This window comes from Indicator indicator, chromosome 5 (genome assembly GCF_027791375.1).
Source record: "Indicator indicator isolate 239-I01 chromosome 5, UM_Iind_1.1, whole genome shotgun sequence".
In the NCBI taxonomy this organism is placed as follows: Eukaryota; Metazoa; Chordata; class Aves; order Piciformes; family Indicatoridae; genus Indicator; species Indicator indicator.
Window position 1 is genome coordinate 16,454,670 of NC_072014.1, and position 21,559 is coordinate 16,476,228.

At 38.3% G+C, this 21,559-nt stretch overlaps 1 protein-coding gene across 1 annotated transcript in view; it reads right to left on the reverse strand.

Annotated features, from left to right (window-relative positions):
- The window catches only part of NBEAL1 (neurobeachin like 1), a 71,060-nt gene that overhangs the window by 31,725 nt on the left and 17,776 nt on the right, over positions 1–21,559 (reverse strand). The window contains exons 3-18 of the mRNA XM_054381365.1: positions 21,055–21,216; positions 19,649–19,730; positions 19,331–19,458; positions 17,284–17,366; positions 15,140–15,225; positions 13,346–13,652; positions 12,329–12,435; positions 9,321–9,407; positions 7,837–7,920; positions 5,913–6,011; positions 5,228–5,808; positions 4,833–4,965; positions 4,117–4,236; positions 2,633–2,936; positions 1,850–1,935; positions 1,330–1,419 (exon numbers count right to left, since the gene is read on the reverse strand). Coding sequence (XP_054237340.1) covers positions 1,330–1,419; positions 1,850–1,935; positions 2,633–2,936; positions 4,117–4,236; positions 4,833–4,965; positions 5,228–5,808; positions 5,913–6,011; positions 7,837–7,920; positions 9,321–9,407; positions 12,329–12,435; positions 13,346–13,652; positions 15,140–15,225; positions 17,284–17,366; positions 19,331–19,458; positions 19,649–19,730; positions 21,055–21,216 — 2,539 coding nt within the window. The remainder of the gene's footprint in view (positions 1–1,329; positions 1,420–1,849; positions 1,936–2,632; positions 2,937–4,116; positions 4,237–4,832; positions 4,966–5,227; positions 5,809–5,912; positions 6,012–7,836; positions 7,921–9,320; positions 9,408–12,328; positions 12,436–13,345; positions 13,653–15,139; positions 15,226–17,283; positions 17,367–19,330; positions 19,459–19,648; positions 19,731–21,054; positions 21,217–21,559) is intronic.

Below are 21,559 nucleotides of genomic sequence, written 5' to 3' on the forward strand. Positions count from 1 at the left end.
TTAATTAGATTTCAATTCTAAGCCTCTTTTTAAAATTCAAGTCTCCTGAGCCCCCATTTTTCTCACAAGCAGGTATAACTTGATTTCCTTATGCACAGACCTAAATCTGACTTTGATTTTTTTGTATCAATGTGTGTTAGCGTTCAGGGAATATATAAGAAGATAGGTTCCAGGTCCCCAAAGCTGCTGGTGTGCATTTCATGCTTTCCTCCTACTTTCCTTGAACTAGCAAGTAGAAAACCATTTGCCTTTTTACACAGAAGACATCTAACGGACGTGTAACTTGCTTAGACGGTATTCCATTTGAGGAGCACCAAGAAAGTGTAAACCACTAGCACTAAAACTCCTTGAGTGTATCAAGTTGTCAAAAAAGGTTGTCAAAATCGTTGAGTTGTAATTCTAGAGTGTAAAGTCAGACCTGAACAGTTAGGGGTGTGAGACTAAGAACTCAACTGATTAACCAGAAGGGCATAAGGATCCTCTATGTTGGTTAAAGGAAACAAAACAACACAAAACAACCTGTAATATAGGACAGTTCCACTATAATAGAACATTTGAGCAGGAGACTAGAAACAGGTTGAATTTTAAGCTCAAATACTACGACTGCATTACTGCTGTGATTACAACTGCTAACAAAAGCTAAACAAAGATGACTTGTATAGCCTGCAAGAATCAGATAACCCGACGGACCTAAGAATAAGGAAAAATACTGGACAACTAGGATATAAGCAGAAACAGAATGAGATACAACACTTCAGTGAACAGTTGGTGGTTTTTCGATGCTTTTGGATTGTGAGATCAAGTAGCCCTGCCAATCCCAAGCCAAAAGCAAGTAAGAATACTCCTTTATCTCTTTAAAAAAATTGCTAGATTTTTGTGATATTCTAACTCCACCCCCTTTTTTTCTGCTAGTCTGCAATTGGAGAATACTTTTATACGAGTAACACAGCAAAAGCCCTAAGTGTTAACCCTTCTAATGTTAGTCTAATTCAGAGTCAGACTCGAAGACAACCATGACAGAATGCCCTAGAGAAGGTAAAATGCTTTAAATACACAAAATGCATTGAACAGTAGTCAGCTACCACAAAATACCTTAGTGCATTACCTATGACATTGAGAACATAGAAGGGCTACTGCTCTCTTAATAAAGGTAGTGTAATAGTGCTCCAGCTAGAGCATTGACTCATTAATTGTTTTCAAAAACATCCTGTGTCTGCTAAATGTAATTTGCATTATGACAACAATTTCTGGGCATTCCAAAAGTTAGGTGAACATATACAACCACTGTCATATTTGCATCAGGCTCTGCTTCTTCAGTTATGCATTTACCTTGATGTCCCAGTTTACTACTTTGTTTCCAGTTAATCTTCCATGTAAGAGATTTGCAGACAGGTCAAGACAAATTGGGTTTCTGCAGGCCTGTTCAGCAAATAAAGAGGCTACAGTATTATTTAGGAAACAAGTTACAGATGCTTGAACATACAAGATTTATGAATGATGCATAACATGTTTCAAGAGGTTAGTGTCATTATGCTGATACTAAAATATTTAATTTATAACATCTGGAAACATCATATATGTTATCTTAGATTTGACATTCACAACTGCACAAGAGAATTCTGTCCTTTTACCAAACAAGAACAAAACCTACCATCTCTACAAAAGATTACAGCTTAACAAAACTCTTGCAGCTCTTTATCTTCACATAATAACCACAGCAAAAAGCTGGTACCTTCTCCTGGTCTAGGAAACCAGGTCTAGCAAAGCAAAAAAGAAAAGATCATCCAAAACATGTTCTGAAATTAATGCACACTATGAAATCAAAGAAAAAATATGTATCGTTTCATACCTTTGGTGTATAATGAATTAGCACTTTACTGGGGAGATCTGCTACTTCAGCCTCTTGAGAGTTCCATGGAGTTAAACAGTTTGGACCTATTAAAAAATAGAAACATGTAAAATTATGTATTTATAACACATACATTAAGAATCCACCAAATATTAATGTTGACCTGCACAGATTTTATACTACTATAATATCTCTGGCATCAAACCCAAATGTCCAGAAAATGAGTAATCTTCAAAACAGTTTTGTTTAGTGATATAAAACTAATTCCTTTAAATGACTGAAGTGTTTTTAAGTTATTTTCTAACACCCTCAAGTCATTATGGAATTTTCTACTTTAAAACCCTGAACTCTAAGACATAGCTTATCAGAATTTTATCTTTTTAATGGCTCCTTAATTATTAATTAATTCTTCTGGGAAAATAAGCAAACATAAATCACCTTTAAGCAGAAATACTTTCAAGAGCCTCAACTGTAAACTCACATGTAGGCAAACAGTAGCAAAAATTAAGAACTTACAAATACTACCTAACATGTTGATTTTGGTATGTCTGTACACATGGTAAACAGATGAACTTATGCAAACACAACGTTTTAAATCAAACCTCATAAAGTACTTATCATTCTGTCTTTAAGCTTATTTAAGACCCTTTCACTTAGAACAGCTCTGCAATTCTTCTGGAATATAACTTCTTCATTATGTGTCTGTGTAAAGCAAACTTTGGTGGAGTTTTGTCCATAACTCATCCCTTTCATTCCACCAACATCAGTCCAACCACGACTTACCTGCTAAATATAATGCTTTCACCTGAGCAGGTTGCAGTGCTTCATGAAAGATGATAACTGACCCTAGCTGGCCCTCCAAAGATGTTGGACATCCCCATTCACTGTCCTGAGTCCCTGCTGAGATCATCTTGGTGATGAGCTCTGGTTTTCCAAGCGTACCACCCCAACTTCCTGTAGAAAGAATGCCCCCAAGTGATGTCCGATGGGGCATGATAGGTGAGGAAAAGGGTGGATCTGGCATTTGAGATGGAGGAGGAGTAGTTGTTCTTTGACCAGCTGAACCAATGCAGCAAGAAGTAAAAGACTGCAGAGTCATGTATGGAAGAAAAAAAAAAACACATACTGAAAATCTAATCTCCTTCCTTAACATTTTATAAAGTAAATTTGAAGACTATCTCTGACAAACCTGAACTAAAAAAATTAAACCAACAGCAACAAATTCTAGTGTGCCCTGGAAAAGAAGTAACCCAGCACAGCAGGCCAAAAAGAGCATATACTTTCCACCAAATTATAGACTCTCCTTACTCCAAGAGTAATTTAGTCACCTCAGCTGTTGCATGACTTCTGACAGGAGCAAAGCCAGGAAGGACTGTATCCCAGATACCCCAATAAATGCTCCTTTTCTGGATTATAATCTGAAATACCAGTCAATCATATATGTTACTGTATATTTCTCAAATCAATTATTCCCCTGAAAGAGGTGCTCTCATGGGAGGGCTTACTTGCCCTACTTTTAACTACCTTGATGTTTAGAGTGCTTATTCTACAGATAGGCCAAAATCCAGAGTTTTATCTCACAATGGAAATTACATTTACTCTCATTTTTAAGTGCTATACCAATTTTACTAGGACTGCATTCAGTTTAAGTGTTTGTTCAATGTATTTAACATATGTAAAATTAGGACTTAGAAAAGATGGCACAAAGTTCAGTGCTGTAGCCCAGTTAAAAGTGGATTTGTTCCACAAAATGAATGGACAATGCATACAAAGAAACCTAAACACAACATGTACTCATTTTTGATGGCTAGTGTGGATTTTTTAGACTAAATGTGTACACATTTCAAATGGCTAGATTGACTGCTTGTAAGCTGTTTATCCAGCTAGCATAGTAGGTATAAGATTAGCACATTAAGGGAACACACAGAAAACACAAGTTAAAAAAGTCACTGCTGAAAACAACAGGGAATATTCCTCATTGAGCACTGTCACACTAATCCTGCTGGCAGAGCTGTGATTTATTATGATTTACTCATAAGTGATGTCAGTATGTTCAGGTGGCTATTGTGGCAATCTGGGGAGGTTTTTTGTTTTGCTTTTAACCTGAGATGACTAAACATACTCCAAATTGATACTCTGGACGTTGTCCAAAGTTGAACAGAAGCTTATCAGCAACAAGTGAAGGTATCTTAAACTCTTACAACCAATTCCAAATTAAAAAAGCCAACTGCTCATCACAACCAGGGTGACTTAGAAGGTGAACTTACTTCATTCAAGGCAGGGAATCGAAGTGGGGCAGAGACCTTCTGCTGTCCATTAACATAGATGTAGACAAGGCTCTGACCAAAGGGTCTCTTCCCAGGCATATGAACAATGGTTATGTTGTGCTGGTTAAGCAATAAAAAAAAAATTAAGTCATCATTACAAAGCAGTAAAATGATTGAATGGAAATATTTCACTCCATCTTGACTAATCTGGTGAGGAAACCACTTAAGAAAATATATCCAAAGCATCAACAGGAAGATAAGACCATCTGTCACCTGTTTCCACTATAAGTAGTTTAAATGTAAATGGGTTTTTGAAGGGACATTGCCCTCAAGTACAGAAAGAGAAAAGGGCAGGGTGGAAATGCAGTAGCACATCTTACTCATTCATCACCACAGCCATCTATGCTTGTGATAATTTAACATTTAAAAATCTGCATGTTAGAAAAAATCTCTAAGCACAATGCTGTAATTGGCTATTACAAATAACAAATGACTAATAACATAGCCATACTCAAGCTCAATTAACCACTAATGTGCATTATTTGAGATTACATCTGTTCTTATGCAATGAATTATTTTAAAAGTGACAGAATAGATTTGTAAAACAAAACAACAAAAAAACCCCACAAAAAACGAAATACAAACAAACCCCACACTTGGAATTCTGAGCTAAGAGTATTGTCCTAAACAAAATGCTTTTCAGTATGAAATCTTACCCAGAGAGAGTCAAAAAAACAATGGTCAGGCAGCATCACTGTTGCATATTCCCTCTTAGTGCAAACTGCAACCACCAATACCCCAGAGCATGTAATAAATGCTTCAAACCCTGTACCACTTCCTGTAAAAAAGCTGCAGAAAAAGACAACAGAACTTTACAATCTGGAGTTATGGATACTGAAACTGTAGACATTAAAGCATTCTGAGAAACTACATGCTTCTTTCTGTAACACAGCCTCACTCTGGTAACAGATGAAACTGACCCTTTCACAAACTAAGCACTAAATACTGCATTCTATGAAGTTAAGGTGATACACCACATGTCTTAGGGCACCATGTCACAGGGAACATAAGACCTAGACTTATGCTGTTGAAGTAGCTACAGTAACCGTACCTATAGAGTTGCTTCCTCTTGCCACTTTTGCTGGTTGTGCTAGGGTCCACTCGGTCCTGGTCGAGGCAGAGCCAAGCATTGAAAGAAAATGCAGAGCCAGGCCACCTATGAATTGATGGGACAGCAATTCCAGCCATGCTGTGGTACAAGTTGAAATATTGCAAGGCACTAGCCATGCCCTGCTTCCGGGCCATTGCTAGAATAGCTCGCATCACTGGAACAACATAAGGGTGAGCTTGCTTCATTTCTTCAGTCCTTAGGAGTCGTATTAGTTGAAGCAGTTCTTCTGAACCCATTGACTGGCTTCCCAAAGAGCCCAGAAGGGCAATCAGGTTCTCTGCACAAGAACAATGGAGCGCGGAGTGGGAATTTAGTGTTTCAATGATACAGATGACCATGTTTGCATTGACACACGTAGCACGACTCTGTCTGTTAATACAGCAGATTCGTCTCAACCAATTTGAGATGAAAATCTGCAAGTCATGTGATTCTAGTTCTGGAAGCCACTGGATAAGCAGCAATAAGGGCTGGACGTTACTAATGCCTAGTATCCCAACAGCCATGTGGTCACCTTCAACAGCCTGAAAAACAGCAGAGAACTCAGGCATGAAATACAGTAAAACAGGGATAGAAGTACTGTTGAAAAGATGCAAGCACATTAGTATTCAAAGCAAGCACATCTCACCATGTTCATGAGTTCTTCAAGCAATTCCCGTGAGGGCTGACCCAGCGATTTTAGTACCTCATACATGTGTGCATAACCAATTCTCTCCTTGAAGACCTCCTGAGGATAAAAATCCCAGTCTCACTAACAAATAAAATGGACAAAAATTGCTCATCTACTGCAGCAGGTTCTAATTTAACACAACATAAAGTAACAGAAAGTAATTAGAATGCAAGAATAATATTTAACAGGCTAGAACCATCTTTTGGGTAGTTTCCATTGTGCTATCTCTAGCATGCTGCAGTGAGATCCTTCTTACCAGCAGAAGTAAGACAACTGCTTAGAGAAAGACAGAAAGAAAGACAGACAGACAGACAGACAGACAGACAGACAGAGGAAGGGGGGGAGAGGAAGGGGGGAGAGGAAGGGGGGAGAGGAAGGGGGGGAGAGGAAGGGGGGAGAGGAAGGGGGGAGAGGAAGGGGGGAGAGGAAGGGGGGGAGAGGAAGGGGGGAGAGGAAGGGGGGAGAGGAAGGGGGGGAGGAAGGGGGGAGAGGAAGGGGGGAGAGGAAGGGGGGAGAGGAAGGGGGGGAGGAAGGGGGGAGAGGAAGGGGGAGAGGAAGGGGGGAGAGGAAGAGGGGAGAGGAAGAGGGGAGAGGAAGAGGGGAGAGGAAGAGGGGAGAGGAAGAGGGGAGAGGAAGAGGGGAGAGGAAGAGGGGAGAGGAAGAGGGGAGAGGAAGAGGGGAGAGGAAGAGGGGGAGAGGAAGAGGGGGAGAGGAAGAGGGGGAGAGGAAGAGGGGGAGAGGAAGAGGGGGAGAGGAAGTGGGGGAGAGGCAGAGGGGGAGAGGAAGAGGGGGAGAGGAAGAGGGGGAGAGGAAGAGGGGGAGAGGAAGAGGGGGAGAGGAAGAGGGGGAGAGGAAGAGGGGGAGAGGAAGAGGGGGAGAGGAAGAGAGGAAGAGAAGAAGAGAGGAAGAGAAGAAGAGAGGAAGAGAGGAAGAGAGGAAGAAAGAAAAAGAAAGAAAGCAAGCATGTTGCAGTGGAGGTACAATTAATAACTACAAAGAGCAAAGGGAGGGCAGGGGAATGGCAAAAAAACACCATTTGGACAGCAATACTGACCTGAGTTAGCTTAAAGCCATGACAAATGTACAGCACAAACTCCTCCCTGAAAATTCCTGCAAATACCCATTAATTCTACCCTACACATTCATGGGGCAAGAAACAATGCACTGTCAACTGTTTGTACTTTCAGTATAGGTTCCAACTGCCATGAACACTCTGATCTTCCAGTTTTCATAGAAATATGGCTCAGAGTCCAGCCATTAGACACCTATAAAGGGATATGGGATAGTATTTCTATCTGGCAGGAATGCATGACCACAATCTGCTCATCTTCATTAGCAAGATTTATCAAGATATTCTGATGAGCAGTCCAACAGAAGGCTAAAAGGATGATTGAGGGACTGGAGCATGTGCTCTGTGAGGAAAGGCTGAGAGACCTGGATCTTTTCAGTCTGGAGAAGAGAAGACTGAGAGGGGATTTAATAAATGTTTATAAATATCTGAAGGCTGGGTGTCAAGAGGGAGGGGACAGGCTCTTCTCAGTTGCACCCTGTGATAGGACAAGGGGCAATGGATATAAACTGCAGCACAGGAGGTTCCACCTCAACATGAGGAGGAACTTCTTCATTGTGATGGTCATGGAGCACTGGAACAGGCTCCCCAGAGAGGCTGTGCAGTCTCCTTTTCTAAAGATTTTTAAGACCCATCTGAATGCATTCCTGTGCAACCTGCCCCAGATTCTATGGTCCTGCTCTGGCAGGGGGCTTGGACTCGATCTTCGGAGGTCCCTTCCAACCCCTAACAGCCTGTGATCCTGTGAGAACACTAATTGGAAACAAGATCAGAAAGCCAGCTGCAAACAGACCTCTGCATATATACTGTTACCTTAGCAGCTGGAGAGTTGTGCATCACTGCTGTGAGGGCTTGAATGGTTGATACTGCCAAGCAGTCTAGGTGTCCCTGAAATACCTGAAAGTAGCAGGTACAGAAGTTATCTACAAATAGGAAAAGACAGTTCAGCTCCAAAATCTACACTGTGCCACCTGCCAGGAGGCAAACCAAGAGTTCGACAACATGCCTCAAAAATCACCAGTCAAGATTTCACAACCCCATGACCTACAAGGAATTACATAACGGCAGACAATTATTCACGTACTTCAAGAGGAGAGAAGCATTCACAAAACACATTGCACTTCAAATATTCTGATGGACAAACAGGTTTTCCTCATGCGGCTAATGGACAACCTCAAGAGGGAGGGAGGAAAACAAATTAGGAAACCTCTCACAGTATGTGTGTGTGCTGCTAGACAGTCAGGCACCTCCATCCAAATCCCTACACACCAATGCAACACACACACAAGTTACAAAAGTCACACCCGCACAGTGACGTGGCTGCCTCACTTGTAGCCTCATTGCATTGATCAACATTTCTTTCCAATTTAACTCATCTTGTGAGTTCTTTTTCTGTAATTCTCTTTAATTCGATATTTCTGTGGTGGTTTTAAGGACAAAAACATTGGAGCACTACTTCACATCCATCAGTGAACTTAACTAGCAAAACTGCAAACAAACATAGTCTGTTTCATCATCTCTGAATATTATATCATATCAGATGTATTTTGAAAATGAAATGTCAAGAATCAGAAGACTGTGTTAGCCGTGAAGAAACATTTACATGCGGTTAGAGCGTTCCACTGAATTTCTAAAAAAGCCAAAGCTATTAGTTAGAATCACAATTTGTAGATTACCATACCTTCTATTTAGCATTTCTTTACATTTTTAATCAGAATAAATCATTCTACTATTAAATTAATACAACAGCAATTTGCATTTGAAACTTTGCACAATATTTTGGGAAAATTAGAGCAACAGGCTATTCCTACCTCCCTGATTCAGCCTGTCCATTGTTTTGTGAACATCTGTTCTTGATGACAAGCAAAGAATCAGAATATCAAATACAACCATTGAGATTTACAAACAAGGCCCCAGAATCCAAAACACCACAGTGCTGAGACAAAGAAGCAAAAAAGAGGAAAGGGAGAGGAAGAAAAAAAAATCACCACCAGGTTGATAGAATTTATTTGGATTCCATTCATGTACTTCACCTTTTCCTTAAAAGGAGCATAACTGAGGCTCAATCTATTGCAAATACATGCAATTTGAAGTAGAAGAATAAAACTGAGGTTGAATTCAAACTGTTATTCCGAAAAAGTATTTTCCATGGAAAGGAAATAGTGATGTGTGCAGCACACAGTTCATCTTGCTGCAGAAGGCTCAAAAAGGGGATGGTTAAGGTGAAGCACAGGAATCAGTTTTCCTGTGATTGTGTCTTGACTTCAATTGAAGCAAAATACAGGTTAGGTAGGTACCTGGTCCTCATTCATTTCTGTCAGTAATTTGTTGGCAAGGTCTTTCTCACTCTTGTCTGCCACTTTATTGTTAGCATTTAAAAACAGCTGTTAGAAACAGAGACAAGAATAATGGATATAATTGCATTAAACAGTTACATGCAGCCAAAATTGTGAAGGCTGCCTTGGATTTGTATTTCATATGTAAAAAAACAAACAAACAAAAAAGTTTTCAAAGGAGGATTTTGTCTCACCAGTGTGAGATTAGCCTTATGTTAATTCTTACAAAATTTAAGACTGTATTTTTACTAAATAGTAAGAGCTTCTTTCTCCCCACAAATAAATGAAAAACATGATTGTTGAGACAAGGAAACAGATCTATCTGGAATTTGTACTGGTCACTGGCTTATCAACTGTGATTTCATGTAAAATATGCAACATGACAGGAAATGCTCAAAAATTTTCTTGTAAGAAATAGACAACAGAGGGGTTTTAGCAAACAAATGGATACCGATGTTTCACCATTTTCCACTTACACATCATCTTAGGTGAAAGCTGGAGATACCTTGACAGAATATTTTAATCCTCAAACAGCAATGGCAGCAAAATTTCTAGGGTACACAGTCCTTAAGATAGGAAGAAGGGGAAAATATCTCCGCCAACATCCCAAGAATTAGGTAGGTTGCAAATAGCTTTAAATCAAACATCCACATTTTCAAGTAAGAAATTGTTCTATGTATATTAGCTAGATTCCTAGTCAGGTTCCTGAACTTGCAAGTTTAAAGCTTATTATGTTTGCAAAGTTCAGTTATAACCTAATCAGGACTAAAATTTATCTTCTCATTTTAGATTACATTGGGATGTTAAAAAATCCCTGATAAAAAAGTTTTAGAAGTTCCTTAGTCTAAAAAAAAAAAAAAAGAACAAACAAAAACAAACAAACAAAAACCCACCCCAAAACACTTCCCTTTAGTGGGAAAAAAACCCTAACCATTTGTCTTTTTTTTTCTTTCCCTCATACATCTAAGCATTTGTTGGGTTTTTTTTTTTTAGTTCCCTCATACATTCTGTTCCATTATCTGCTAGATAGTCTCTCTGAGGTAGAATAACCTGAGAAATCGATTTCCATAAATTAGGATAACACTGAAGATACTACTTTGATTTTCATAAGTGTGAAAGCACATAGTTAGAAACACAAGTAATTTTGAAAGGTACATCACAGCCAAGAATACTGAACACTGCCTCAGAGGGTTGTAACATCAATATTCTTATTTGCACTTGCAAAACAGAAGTGAATAATGACATAAAACCAAACAAAACCCCCCACTACTTCTTTCCATGGAAATGTCCTGCATTTCAAATTTGCTGAAGATCCAAAAGCATCCTGATTGTCAGATGTGCATGGACACTCCTGCTCTCTGCATGGCTGCAGAACACACTTTACACAGCCTGCTGGCAAATTCAGTACCAAGATTATCACAGGTAAACTAAAAAGATCTAGAAATACGGTCTCCACACCCAGTTAATATATAGAGAAATCCTATTTCCAGAGCTAAATTTGTCATTTGGCTTTTAAAAAGCACATCAATACATTTCCACTCTCTCCCCATTTCTCATCTTTGACTCTGGAAGGCTAAAAAGAAAAAAAAAAAAAAAGGAAAACAAAAATCAACAAAACGCAACCTAACCCAACCCACTATGTAGCAAACTGACAGCACTGACATCAAATCAATCACAGTAATGTGTGAGACTGTATCACAAACAAACAAAACCAACTCAAAGAGTGTATCTTTTGACATACATAAAGGAAAAATAAAAATAAAAGGAGTTGCAAAAATAGAGTAGCTCTTCCTGCTGTCTTAAATTTCACCACTTGTTTATATGAGAGCAGGAACATAGCTGGTCCCCATGAACAGGTAAACACCACATTACTTCATTATTTAAGAAGACACTAAAAACGGTATTTCTTACAAAGTACAAAGCCAAACAAAAATAGGCAGGTTCCCAAACAGAAGAGGAAAATGGAAAGGTCAAACTATGTATTTTCAGAAGATTAAAAAACCCTAAACACTACTCAAAATACTTCAACACACTTGGCATTCTGCCACTGATTGTAACTACAGTTAAGACATAATTCAAATTATTTTCAATATATTACTGCACTATGTTCTGATACCAAGTCAAAATGGATTTGAATCAAATCATATAGTGCAGCTAGCATTACATTATTCAGCATTAGAAGAGTTCAAAATAGCTACACCATAAACATATCACAAAAAGATAAACAAAATATTCCACAGTTACATCATATCTACCTTCTTTTGCAGAGAGAAAAGTGAAATCTATAAAGCAATCAGTGGAAGACACTATCTTGCACATTATGACATCTGGGATTGAGATGAAAACACATTTATGTAAACACTGAACGTATGTAGGAGAACAATTGAAGAACATTTATACCAGCTTGAACTCATGTTTTACATCAGCTACACAAGACTTAAGCATTCTGAAATGCTTTTAAAAGCACACCAGCAAGTTTTTTTCAAATGGAAAAATTTAACTCTGAAATTAGAATTCAGACCTTCATCCAGCAGCATTTGTGACTTCCTAACAAAACAGAATAATAATAATAATAAAAAAACACAACTCCAAAACGAAAAAAAAAACCCACCCCACAACACAACCACCAAACAGGAGGGGGGGATTGATTCCAGCAGCAACCTCAACACATTTTAGAGATTGAGAGGGGTCTGTGAGGAAAATACCTTTACAACTCAAAACAAGCATTCATTGCTTTAACCACAAGACAATAAACATCTCTACTTCATTAGGAATAAAAAAATAATTTAGAGCAAATTGAATCTTTCATATCTTTCATTGAATTAGTGGCTCAAATCAATTCAGTTTCATTTCCAGTATATAAACACTATAAAATTCCATTTAATTCAGAAGAAAAATACGAAAGCTAATATATCTTCAGTACTACAAGACAGGTTTTGTTAAAAATATCCTTGTAAGGGAAAATTTACCTTGCAGTTCTGCAACAGTCGAATGAGATGCTCAAAGCAGTTACTGTTAAGGAAAATAGCCTGCAGTACAGGCCTATCTGTGCAGTCTAACATAGCTGTGATGGTATCTACAAAATTAAAAAAGAACTGGCATCAAAGACAAAACACTTCCCAAATCCTCTGGACATTACATAATACATATGGGGGAAAAAATAAAACAAACTACATGCTGCAAATTCTTTGCTCAAGAATGCCATGTGTTTTAAGCATATAGCACTAGGTCTAGAGGTAAACATTTTGATGCTATAACATATAAACTACTGTATATCTGGAGTAAAATTCAGGTAACAAGTATCTTTGCACTGGGGCTCTGTTTAAAGTTATTGCCATTTGTGAGTACATAAGCAGTGTGTCTTTCATTTAAAGCACACAAATGCTTCCTCACCAAGCAATTACTCTGCATTCTACAGCAGCTTTATACTGCAGGATTTTTTCATCGCCCCAGTGTTAACTCGCAGTCTTCCTGGAAGTTTGGGAAAATAAATATTTTTATTTATATTTCCCATTCTAAACATCAAAGTAGAAAAAACCCCTCCAAATTCTGAATTCCAATGACTTAAACCTAACTGCTTCAGACCATCATTTTTGGCCAATGTTTGCAATAATTAATTAATTTAATTTGAAAAGTGAACTATCACAGAACAGCCACCACATGGGTGTTTAATTGCAGACCCACCTTATTCTGCAGTTCAGGTGCTGATGAATATCAGCTGTTGCCTAGCAAAATGTGTTTTTTTTTCAAAGGGGACTCGCAGTGCATGAACCTTAACATTTTGGTTAAATGATAGCAATTCAACATAGTTTCTTCTGGGGTTTTTTGTAATGTCAATGCAGAAATGTTTCAAATTTTTTAATTACTGAGCCGAGTGAACATTTTTTGGTAGAACAGTCATTCATATTAATATTGCAATTCAATTGTTATTTGCTTTGTAATTATTAACAAGAGATATTAAAAGAACTGCGTAATTGAGTACTCACTCAGCATTTGAATCTGTAGTGCTATGAACCTGCTCTCCCACTGCCTACATCGCCTTGGATTAGGTAAAGCTGAATGGTCTGAATTAAGCAACTTGAAATAGTTCTCCAATATTGTACTCGTCTCCACTTGCCGCTGGTCAGAACTGCTCGTTAGAAGGAGATGGACAACTTCTGTTAGGCACTTCAGAGTCAGCTCTGCCTTCCTGCTCACTTCCTCGGGGTTCCTGTCATCCCAGTTGTCACAGTCTGCTAAAACACGCATCAAGACTTCCATGGTGGCAGGAGATACTGCTTGAAGAGCATTCCTCTGAAACGCAAGGGGGTGAAAAATTATTAAACAAATAACAAATAAATAAACCCAAAACTCTTCAAACCAGTGAGTTTTCTCATTATTATGTCTGATGATGATCTTTGATTGTTACATAAATATGAAACATTCTACTTGCATTATACTGATGGATACAGATGAAATGCATCCCATCTCATTCACTTAACTAGGCTTTCTTTTTCAAAGAGAATGTTTATGGAGGAAAGGAAATATAATTTAAATACATGCTATGAAATTCTTTGAAGGTAGCCTTCATAAATTGCCAATTCTAGTTAAACCAGTTAAACTTTTGAATAGCATGCAATTAGTAAACATCTGTCTCGGCCCTGAGTGCATGTCCCTCATGAGGGTCTGACTCCATAGGCTCAGGGCCACCATGTATCTGGGGCAGGAGCCCAGCCTCACAGAGACCTTTAAGAAGCCTTGTCAGGGACTTCCTGCCTTCTCTAGAGAGCTACATTCAAACTGAAGCTCTCAATTTTTTTATGTGCCTGAGCTGTGCTGCACCCATGCCCACGCCTGGCCATATACTGTCTTGAACCCAAGTGTCAGACTTGACTGCCCAGCTTGACCTTAGACCTGCCTAATGACTGTTCATGGGCCTGGCAACTGCTGGACTCTTGACTGACCCTAGTTACTGTCACTAGACCAAATCCTCAACCTGATTTGCTAACCAAGTTTTCTGGCTAGATCTCAGGCTTTATCACTACTTGGTGCTTGCTTTACCAGACTTGGTGCTGTTTGATCCTGGTTATTACTACCTTCAGACCTGCTCTGATCACCTTGTTCAGGCATAGCAAGGCTGCACCTTTTGCCACTGAGGTCAGTTGCCTCTGCCTCTGTGGTCATCATGCTCAGTCTCAGCTTGCCTTTTCTGGTGGAACAGTGTCCGGCTTTGCTACGCCATGGCAACATTCTAGAAAGCTCTGTCTTTGCATTGTCAAAAGTAACAATCTGTTTGTGACCAGACTTAGAAGCACATAACAGAAGACTGCCATGAGAGTGGATGTTGGCATTGCTAATGATAAATGGATTCCCCTTCACCTTACTTCAAAGATTTTAAACAGCTTCCAAGCTACAAAGGCCCTGTGCCTTTTGCTGAAACAGCATACTTCCAAAATTGGGACTTAAGCTAGATGAATTTCATATGTTGATACAAATATTATATCTTTGCATGGGGAAACTCCTAATCTAGTTATCCACATTTTTCATGATAGGAAAATATTACAATAGGTATGCATTCATATAAACTTACTGTAGGCAGTAAGTTTCTACTGTTATTTGAAAGCAAGACTTAGCTTATAGGATTTAGATAGTACTGCATACAACAATACCAAAATTCATAAGACAAAATTCACAGTCAAGAATAAATTCCTCTGACTTTTGCGTAATGGGGTATTTATAAGCCTTAAAATAAGGACATGTCAAGTCTTCAGCAAGCTGGAAGGAGTTAAGAACATCCTTACCTGACCACCAGCCACAATTGCTCCAAAAAGATGTAGCAGGCAACATTTCAGGCTTTCCTTGAGATGTTCACTTTCTTGAAAGCATTCTAATAGGCATAAATAAAAAAGAGGATTCCTTTCTTTGCTCATAAATTATACAAAGTTTTTTCCTCTCAAAAAACCCACCAAAACCCCAACATAATAATAATAAAAAGATTCTCTACTCCCTGTCATCATGCAAATTAAAAAAAAAATCCACTATATACTCTCCACTTTCTATTATGCAAATCAGACATACACACATAAATTCTAGCTTTGTCAAAGTAACACAAGACGACCACAGTTACCAGGAATTCACCGGACCAGACTTTCAGCTTGCATAAAACTTTTCAGGCTGCAGGCTGGCAGAACTATAGACATACAACTTTTAATCTGATCCAGAATGTAAAACGAGGCCAGTTGCTTCATACTAGTAAGTAACAGAAGGACATGCAAACACACAAGCAATTAGCAAGCTTAGACAAAGGTTAGAGTAATTTTGGCACAGAAAGCCTAACACCACATGCAATGCAGATGGCTCAGAAAAACAGTAACTGAGCTTGCTCCCTTTTAAACCAAGCTTCCCATGGAAGCCTGTGCAGGTCTGTAACCTTTCTAACAGTATTCTCTTTACAGACAATTATCCTGCATCTCTTCTTAAGCCCTACCTGATATAAATTAGTTATAAACAGCCTAAGGAACTCTTCTTAGCTATAGGTATAACCTAGATATCGGTGCTATAGCAGTACACTAGACAAAGTAGCTGCAACAAGCTACAAATGATTATTTTATTTGGAATTAACCATTGTAAAATTTCCAATAACTTTATGAGAAAGAACACATGACAACTTGGGCTTGCAAAAACTGATATTTTAAGCAAACAACAGAAACTGAAAATGTAAGGATTTTATAGTCATTAAAATAATAATTTAGCCTTTAAGACAATTACTAATTATTGCAAGGAAGATTTTTTATTATATACAGAATGTATAAGCCCATTTTAAAAGAAAATTGCACAGCTGTTTTTTAAATCTACTCTTCAAAGGAAAGAAAGCTTAGATGACCACACTGTTAAGTCTGCTAGCCCTGTCACTCCTTTGACTTACAGCCTCTGAATTTTCTGGGGCACTTCAGACAAATTTCAAAGAACAATGACAAGCAGACTGTGAATAAATTACTAGACTGGGTAGACCAAAAAGGGTTCAAATTATTGCTGCCATGGCAGAATGTCTAAAGCACATGCTCAGCAATTTCTTGCTATTTTACACACAGAGGGAATTTTAAGGAATGGCAGGATTGTGACTCAAACCTGAGAAACCAAATCAGACAATGCTAACACTCTAGGAATGGAGCCTTCCTTTTTATTTTTAATTAAAGCTGAGTTAACAGATAGCTGCAAAAGGGGCTGATTTCACCCATACCCTCACTCCTCCAGCATATTCCTGCTGCTTCAATTCTGTTGGCACTAGCATTTGATGTGCTAAACTGGCAAACTAGCTGGGCATCCCACCTTCCCAAGATGTAAGTACAGAACACAGCCACCTAAGTCCTCCTTTCCCACACAGCTAACCTATAATGGCAAGAACACATCCATTCCAAAGTAGCTATCATGATATTTAATGACATAACCAGAGACAAAACAGAGCAGTTTCTTAAACTGCAGTCCAAGGAGTATGTCCTAGTTGGGTGGTACGCTTTCCTCCTTTCTAGTTGTTAAATCATATTAAGAGACAAAAATGCAAGAACACTTTCCTAAGATTATTTTTCCAAGCAAGTTATTAAAATTGCTACAGGGATGTTATGTGTGATCACTGTATGTATCCCAATAAATGGGAAAGTTTGCAATTCACAGCACCAGCCCTATTAAACCACTGAGGCACTGAAGGAAGTCTGTAAACACCCAGGCTTTCAAAGATGAGTTTGAATGGCAAGATGGTGATGCTCAGAGCAAAAAAAAAAAAAAAGAAAAAAAAAAGGCAAAGCAAGCAAACCACTTCACTCAGCCTCTGAAAGCAAGCAAGGAGCTTTTACATTTATCAGGCATTCTTAGGGGAAAGGAACTGGGAATCACTAAGTTCATTCCTCCAAAGATGACAATTTTTAAGCATGCTGTTGACAATACTTACGGTAAAAGAAAGGGACAAACTCAACAGTGAGGGATGCTGGTTTATACTTCTGTCTGCTCTTTTCAACTGTACTAAGGAAACGTCTGCAATTGCATTAAAAAAAGATACATTGAAGAAATTAGGTATGATTTCTTTATGACTTAATTTATACCTTCATAATAGAAAACATTACCTAAAATTAGGAGTTATGTTTTGCCCACAAGATTAAAAAAAAAGTCAAGTAGTATTTTCTTTGAAAAATCACAGCTAATCTTGTATTTACTATTCTGTTCCCAGAAATACCTTAGCTTTTCACAATGTTGTTAAAAAAAAAAAAGCTAGGAATCTGTTACTTGGTCCTTGCTTACTGTAACTTAGCCACCAACTAGGCTGTCCTTGCTTACTGTAACTTAGCCACCAACTAGGCTGTCCTTGCTTACTGTAACTTAGCCACCAACTAGGCTGTCCTTGCTTACTGTAACTTAGCCACCAACTAGGCTGTCCTTGCTTACTGTAACTAAGCCACCAACTAGGCTGTCCTTGCTTACTGTAACTAAGCCACCAACTAGGCTGTCCTTGCTTACTGTAACTAAGCCACCAACTAGGCTGCCAAATTTCTCAAACACGCACTTTGAAATGGGCACAAAGTACTTACTGGGTCATTATGGAAGGGGGTAGGGAGGAAAGATGTTTCAAAGAAATCAAATTAAAGGGACAGAATTGTACTGATACACTTATAAACTTCTTTCCAAAGATGGAACATGTGTATATTGTGATGTGCAATAACTTTTTTGCCCTAATTCAACCAAGTCTGTCTACCCCATTCTTTTTGGCATCGTTGTTCCACTAGTTTAGAAACACAGGCCAGTTTTGGAATGAAGAAAGTAATGGAAAGACCCTCCTGTTGGTCAGTTACAACCAAACACTTCTTAGCATAGCCTCAAATACACAGTTTTAACTTCTAGACTGCCAGTAAATATACAATAATTTTCAAAAGGTATTTAAGTCATATCCTGTTTCAGAAAGTTTTTGTGGTGTGATTCACTGCTGAATTCTACACCTTCATTGGTCATAAATTCACTAATTTTGAGTACTTACACTCTAGCTAAGATCCTATGGGATGTGCTGGCATTACCTATACTAAATCTGAAAACAACTTAGCAGTCCATGCAGTATTATGGCATACTGCAGATTCTGAGCTACAGAGGAAGCCCAGCACCCAAGGTTCTCAGTTCACATGATTCCCCCTCTGTTTGCACAGTCTGACATGTGACTTGCTGTACAAACGCAAGGCAAAGAGCATGCAGGCCCTGGAGAACACATGCCATGAAAATGGAGGTTTTGCTAGAGTAGATAACACCATACATGATCACTCTATGCCTTTAGTTATTTGCATGCACAGGTTCCACATTTGATGCATGTTCAAATGGTCCTCATGGAAATAAAATTCAGAAGCTAAAGGAAAAGCAGTTCTGAATGATAGCAGCAAGGAGCAATAGCAGAAAACACATTAACTATGCAAGACTATGGATATTTAACATTATTAATTTGCAGCTAATAAGGGAGAACTGTACATGAAAAAAATCTCACAGAAATTTAGAAGAGGTGTCTAAAGAGCCAGATATAACAGATGAAATGAATCACTAGTAGTTTCAAAAACCAAAGCCTGTGCCTAGAATGACAGAAATTAAGCGTCTTGGAAAGCCCATTTCCTGTCTCTCTATACTTCCACCTTTCGAGAAGCCTCACGACTCAGTTTTCCACTACATGGAACAGAATTTATATGAGTACTCTGACATTTTCGGTAGCAATGAAGTTCAATTTCTAGCATGCCTGTTTCATGATGTTAGTTTTGGTGGGAGTAAAAAAAAAATCATTAATCCCATTCTAAAGACTGTATCTTTGGGAAAAAAAAAAACAACCTAAACTGCATAATCCAACATTTGTAAAATGCAACAGTGGAAGAATATGACATGAGGAAGCTAGTAGTTCTGTCAGAAACTTTACATATCATTCATCTAAAATTGCCTTTAAAAGTATTTATAATCTTGTCCTATTCCACACATACCCTGCAATTCGCTGCCTCCAGTTTCGATATGGATCGTAGAGACTTTCACAAAAAGCCAATGCATGTCTCACAAATTCTTCTATGGGTGTCTGATCTGCCACTTCTTTTTCTTTTGTTTTGCTTTTTAACTGATGAAAAAAGAAAGCTGTGGTCAAAAGATTGCTAGAAGTTGAAAAGTAATCGTCATCTCTTCCAGAACACTTCAGAGCCCATAAATTGTTCCCCACACAACACTATTACTGAAAAAGAGGACCACAAAAGTAGGAGCAGGAAGTATTGGAAGGCAAAAATAAGAGATGTGAATTGTTAACCACATACCTGTTGAATGTATAACGTAGTCATGGTGATAACATGGTTAATGTATGAACACATCCCAATCTCCTCCACATTAGCCAAATTTCTAGGAAGACAACATAAAAACCACAGAAATGTACACAGTGTACCATTTGGGGCAAGGTCAAACAATGTTTTAGCATTCTGTCTACAATCATATAAAAGTATAATAGCATTTCAAAAATACTTTCCAAAACATTGCATGTACTCAAATGTTTCTGTCACACTAACAGCTCAAAAGTTTTCTTCTGATAGGAAGAAAAAGAAAGGCCTGATTTGCTCTGCTGTACGCTAGTTCTGTCTGGAATTTGGGGTTTCAGAGGTTAAGCAGATTCCCAGGATACTAAATAGAAAGCTCAGAAATGGCATCTGATAACAAAAACAGCAACTTCCACTTCTCTCACACTACTAGGGCATAGACTTTCTAGAAGTTTAGAAAACAGATTACCTAGAAGCAGTTATTCGCTTTAAATTCTCCCAAGGAAAATAAACATCTAATACTTTCGTTTAGACTGCAAATAAGTCAACAGCAATGAAGAAACAGCATACACATGTTACTTCTTAGTCTTGAGGACAAATAACAGAGATCAAATACTGGAGTGATGATATAAGGAGAATTTTTCAACAATTACTAAAACTGATCACAGCATGTAATTCAGAAACATGTTATCGTTATCTACTCAGCTTATTTAATGCTCCAGGATACTTAAACGCTGTCCTACAACCCCTTGCATTGTTTGAGGGGTAGGGAGAGCTAAAGGACTAAAAAAAACCCTTCAAATACTCCTTGAAAAGGGGGATTCCCTATTATATTTTGTCTCCTTTCTCCCATAATGCAGTTTATGGTAAAAGACTGAAGAATTAATGAGGAACAGATCCCTAAAAACAGTTTATTCACCTGCTTCAACAAAATAAAGCATTAAGGTCAGAAGGAAGCCAGTTGTATTAAGTTTAGCAAGTTAGTTTCCTAAGTTGTTTATGGAATTATAAGTATGGTAAGAATGTGAAACAGTTCTTCCTGTACAATTCCCTCATGAGTTATTTCATATCCCACACTTGTTAGAGTGTGCCTTTTATTTTAAAAGTATTTCTTATACCAGGTACACCATATCTGGAATTCGTATATTTTAAATAATTACAAGGAATTTAATGTCTACTTCCCTTCTACTCCATTTCTCATGGCAATCATTACTGCTAAGATGATTAGATTGCTCTCCTCTGTCTTTTATTCCTTCTTCCTTTAATTTAAGACTGTGAGAAATGCTATTTCCCTGTTCCTACTGTAAAGTTCCAAATCACATTGCATGTCATTAGAACCTATGTTTATAGGCTGAATTAAGGTTTTGTAAACAAAACAATACCGTTACTGATGCAGCAGTCAGAACACGTACCTGCAAAGGATGATGAAGAATTTCACAAGTAGAAGAGACAGAGCCTGCTGCTGCTCTTCCAGTCCATCTGACATTTTCTGGACACACTGTAGCAGCTGAAGCCTGAGGACCTGAAGAATGTTATCAGGAAGCAGTGATATTCCTGGAGGAATGTCATCCACCCTAAGGACAAAAAACCCACACACAGAGTTGTTAATCATGCAAATGACATACTACCAATCAATTTCAAAGTGCACAAGTAGTGTTCCAATAAACCTCTATAAGAAAAATTACTGAATGGATAGCTCAAACATTTTCCAATGAAGCATAAGGAGATGTTGACAACATGCTATCCTGAGCTTCCCTTTCCTCAGCAATGAACCACACTGAAAAAAAAAAGTGTTAAAAATTCATTAAGTGGTTTCTTAAACCCTCTTCCAAGCAATAAACCATCATTAATGGCCATAGAGAAATTGCATGGTCTTCAACAGGTAAAGAGGTGACCATAGAAATCCCTATATAATTT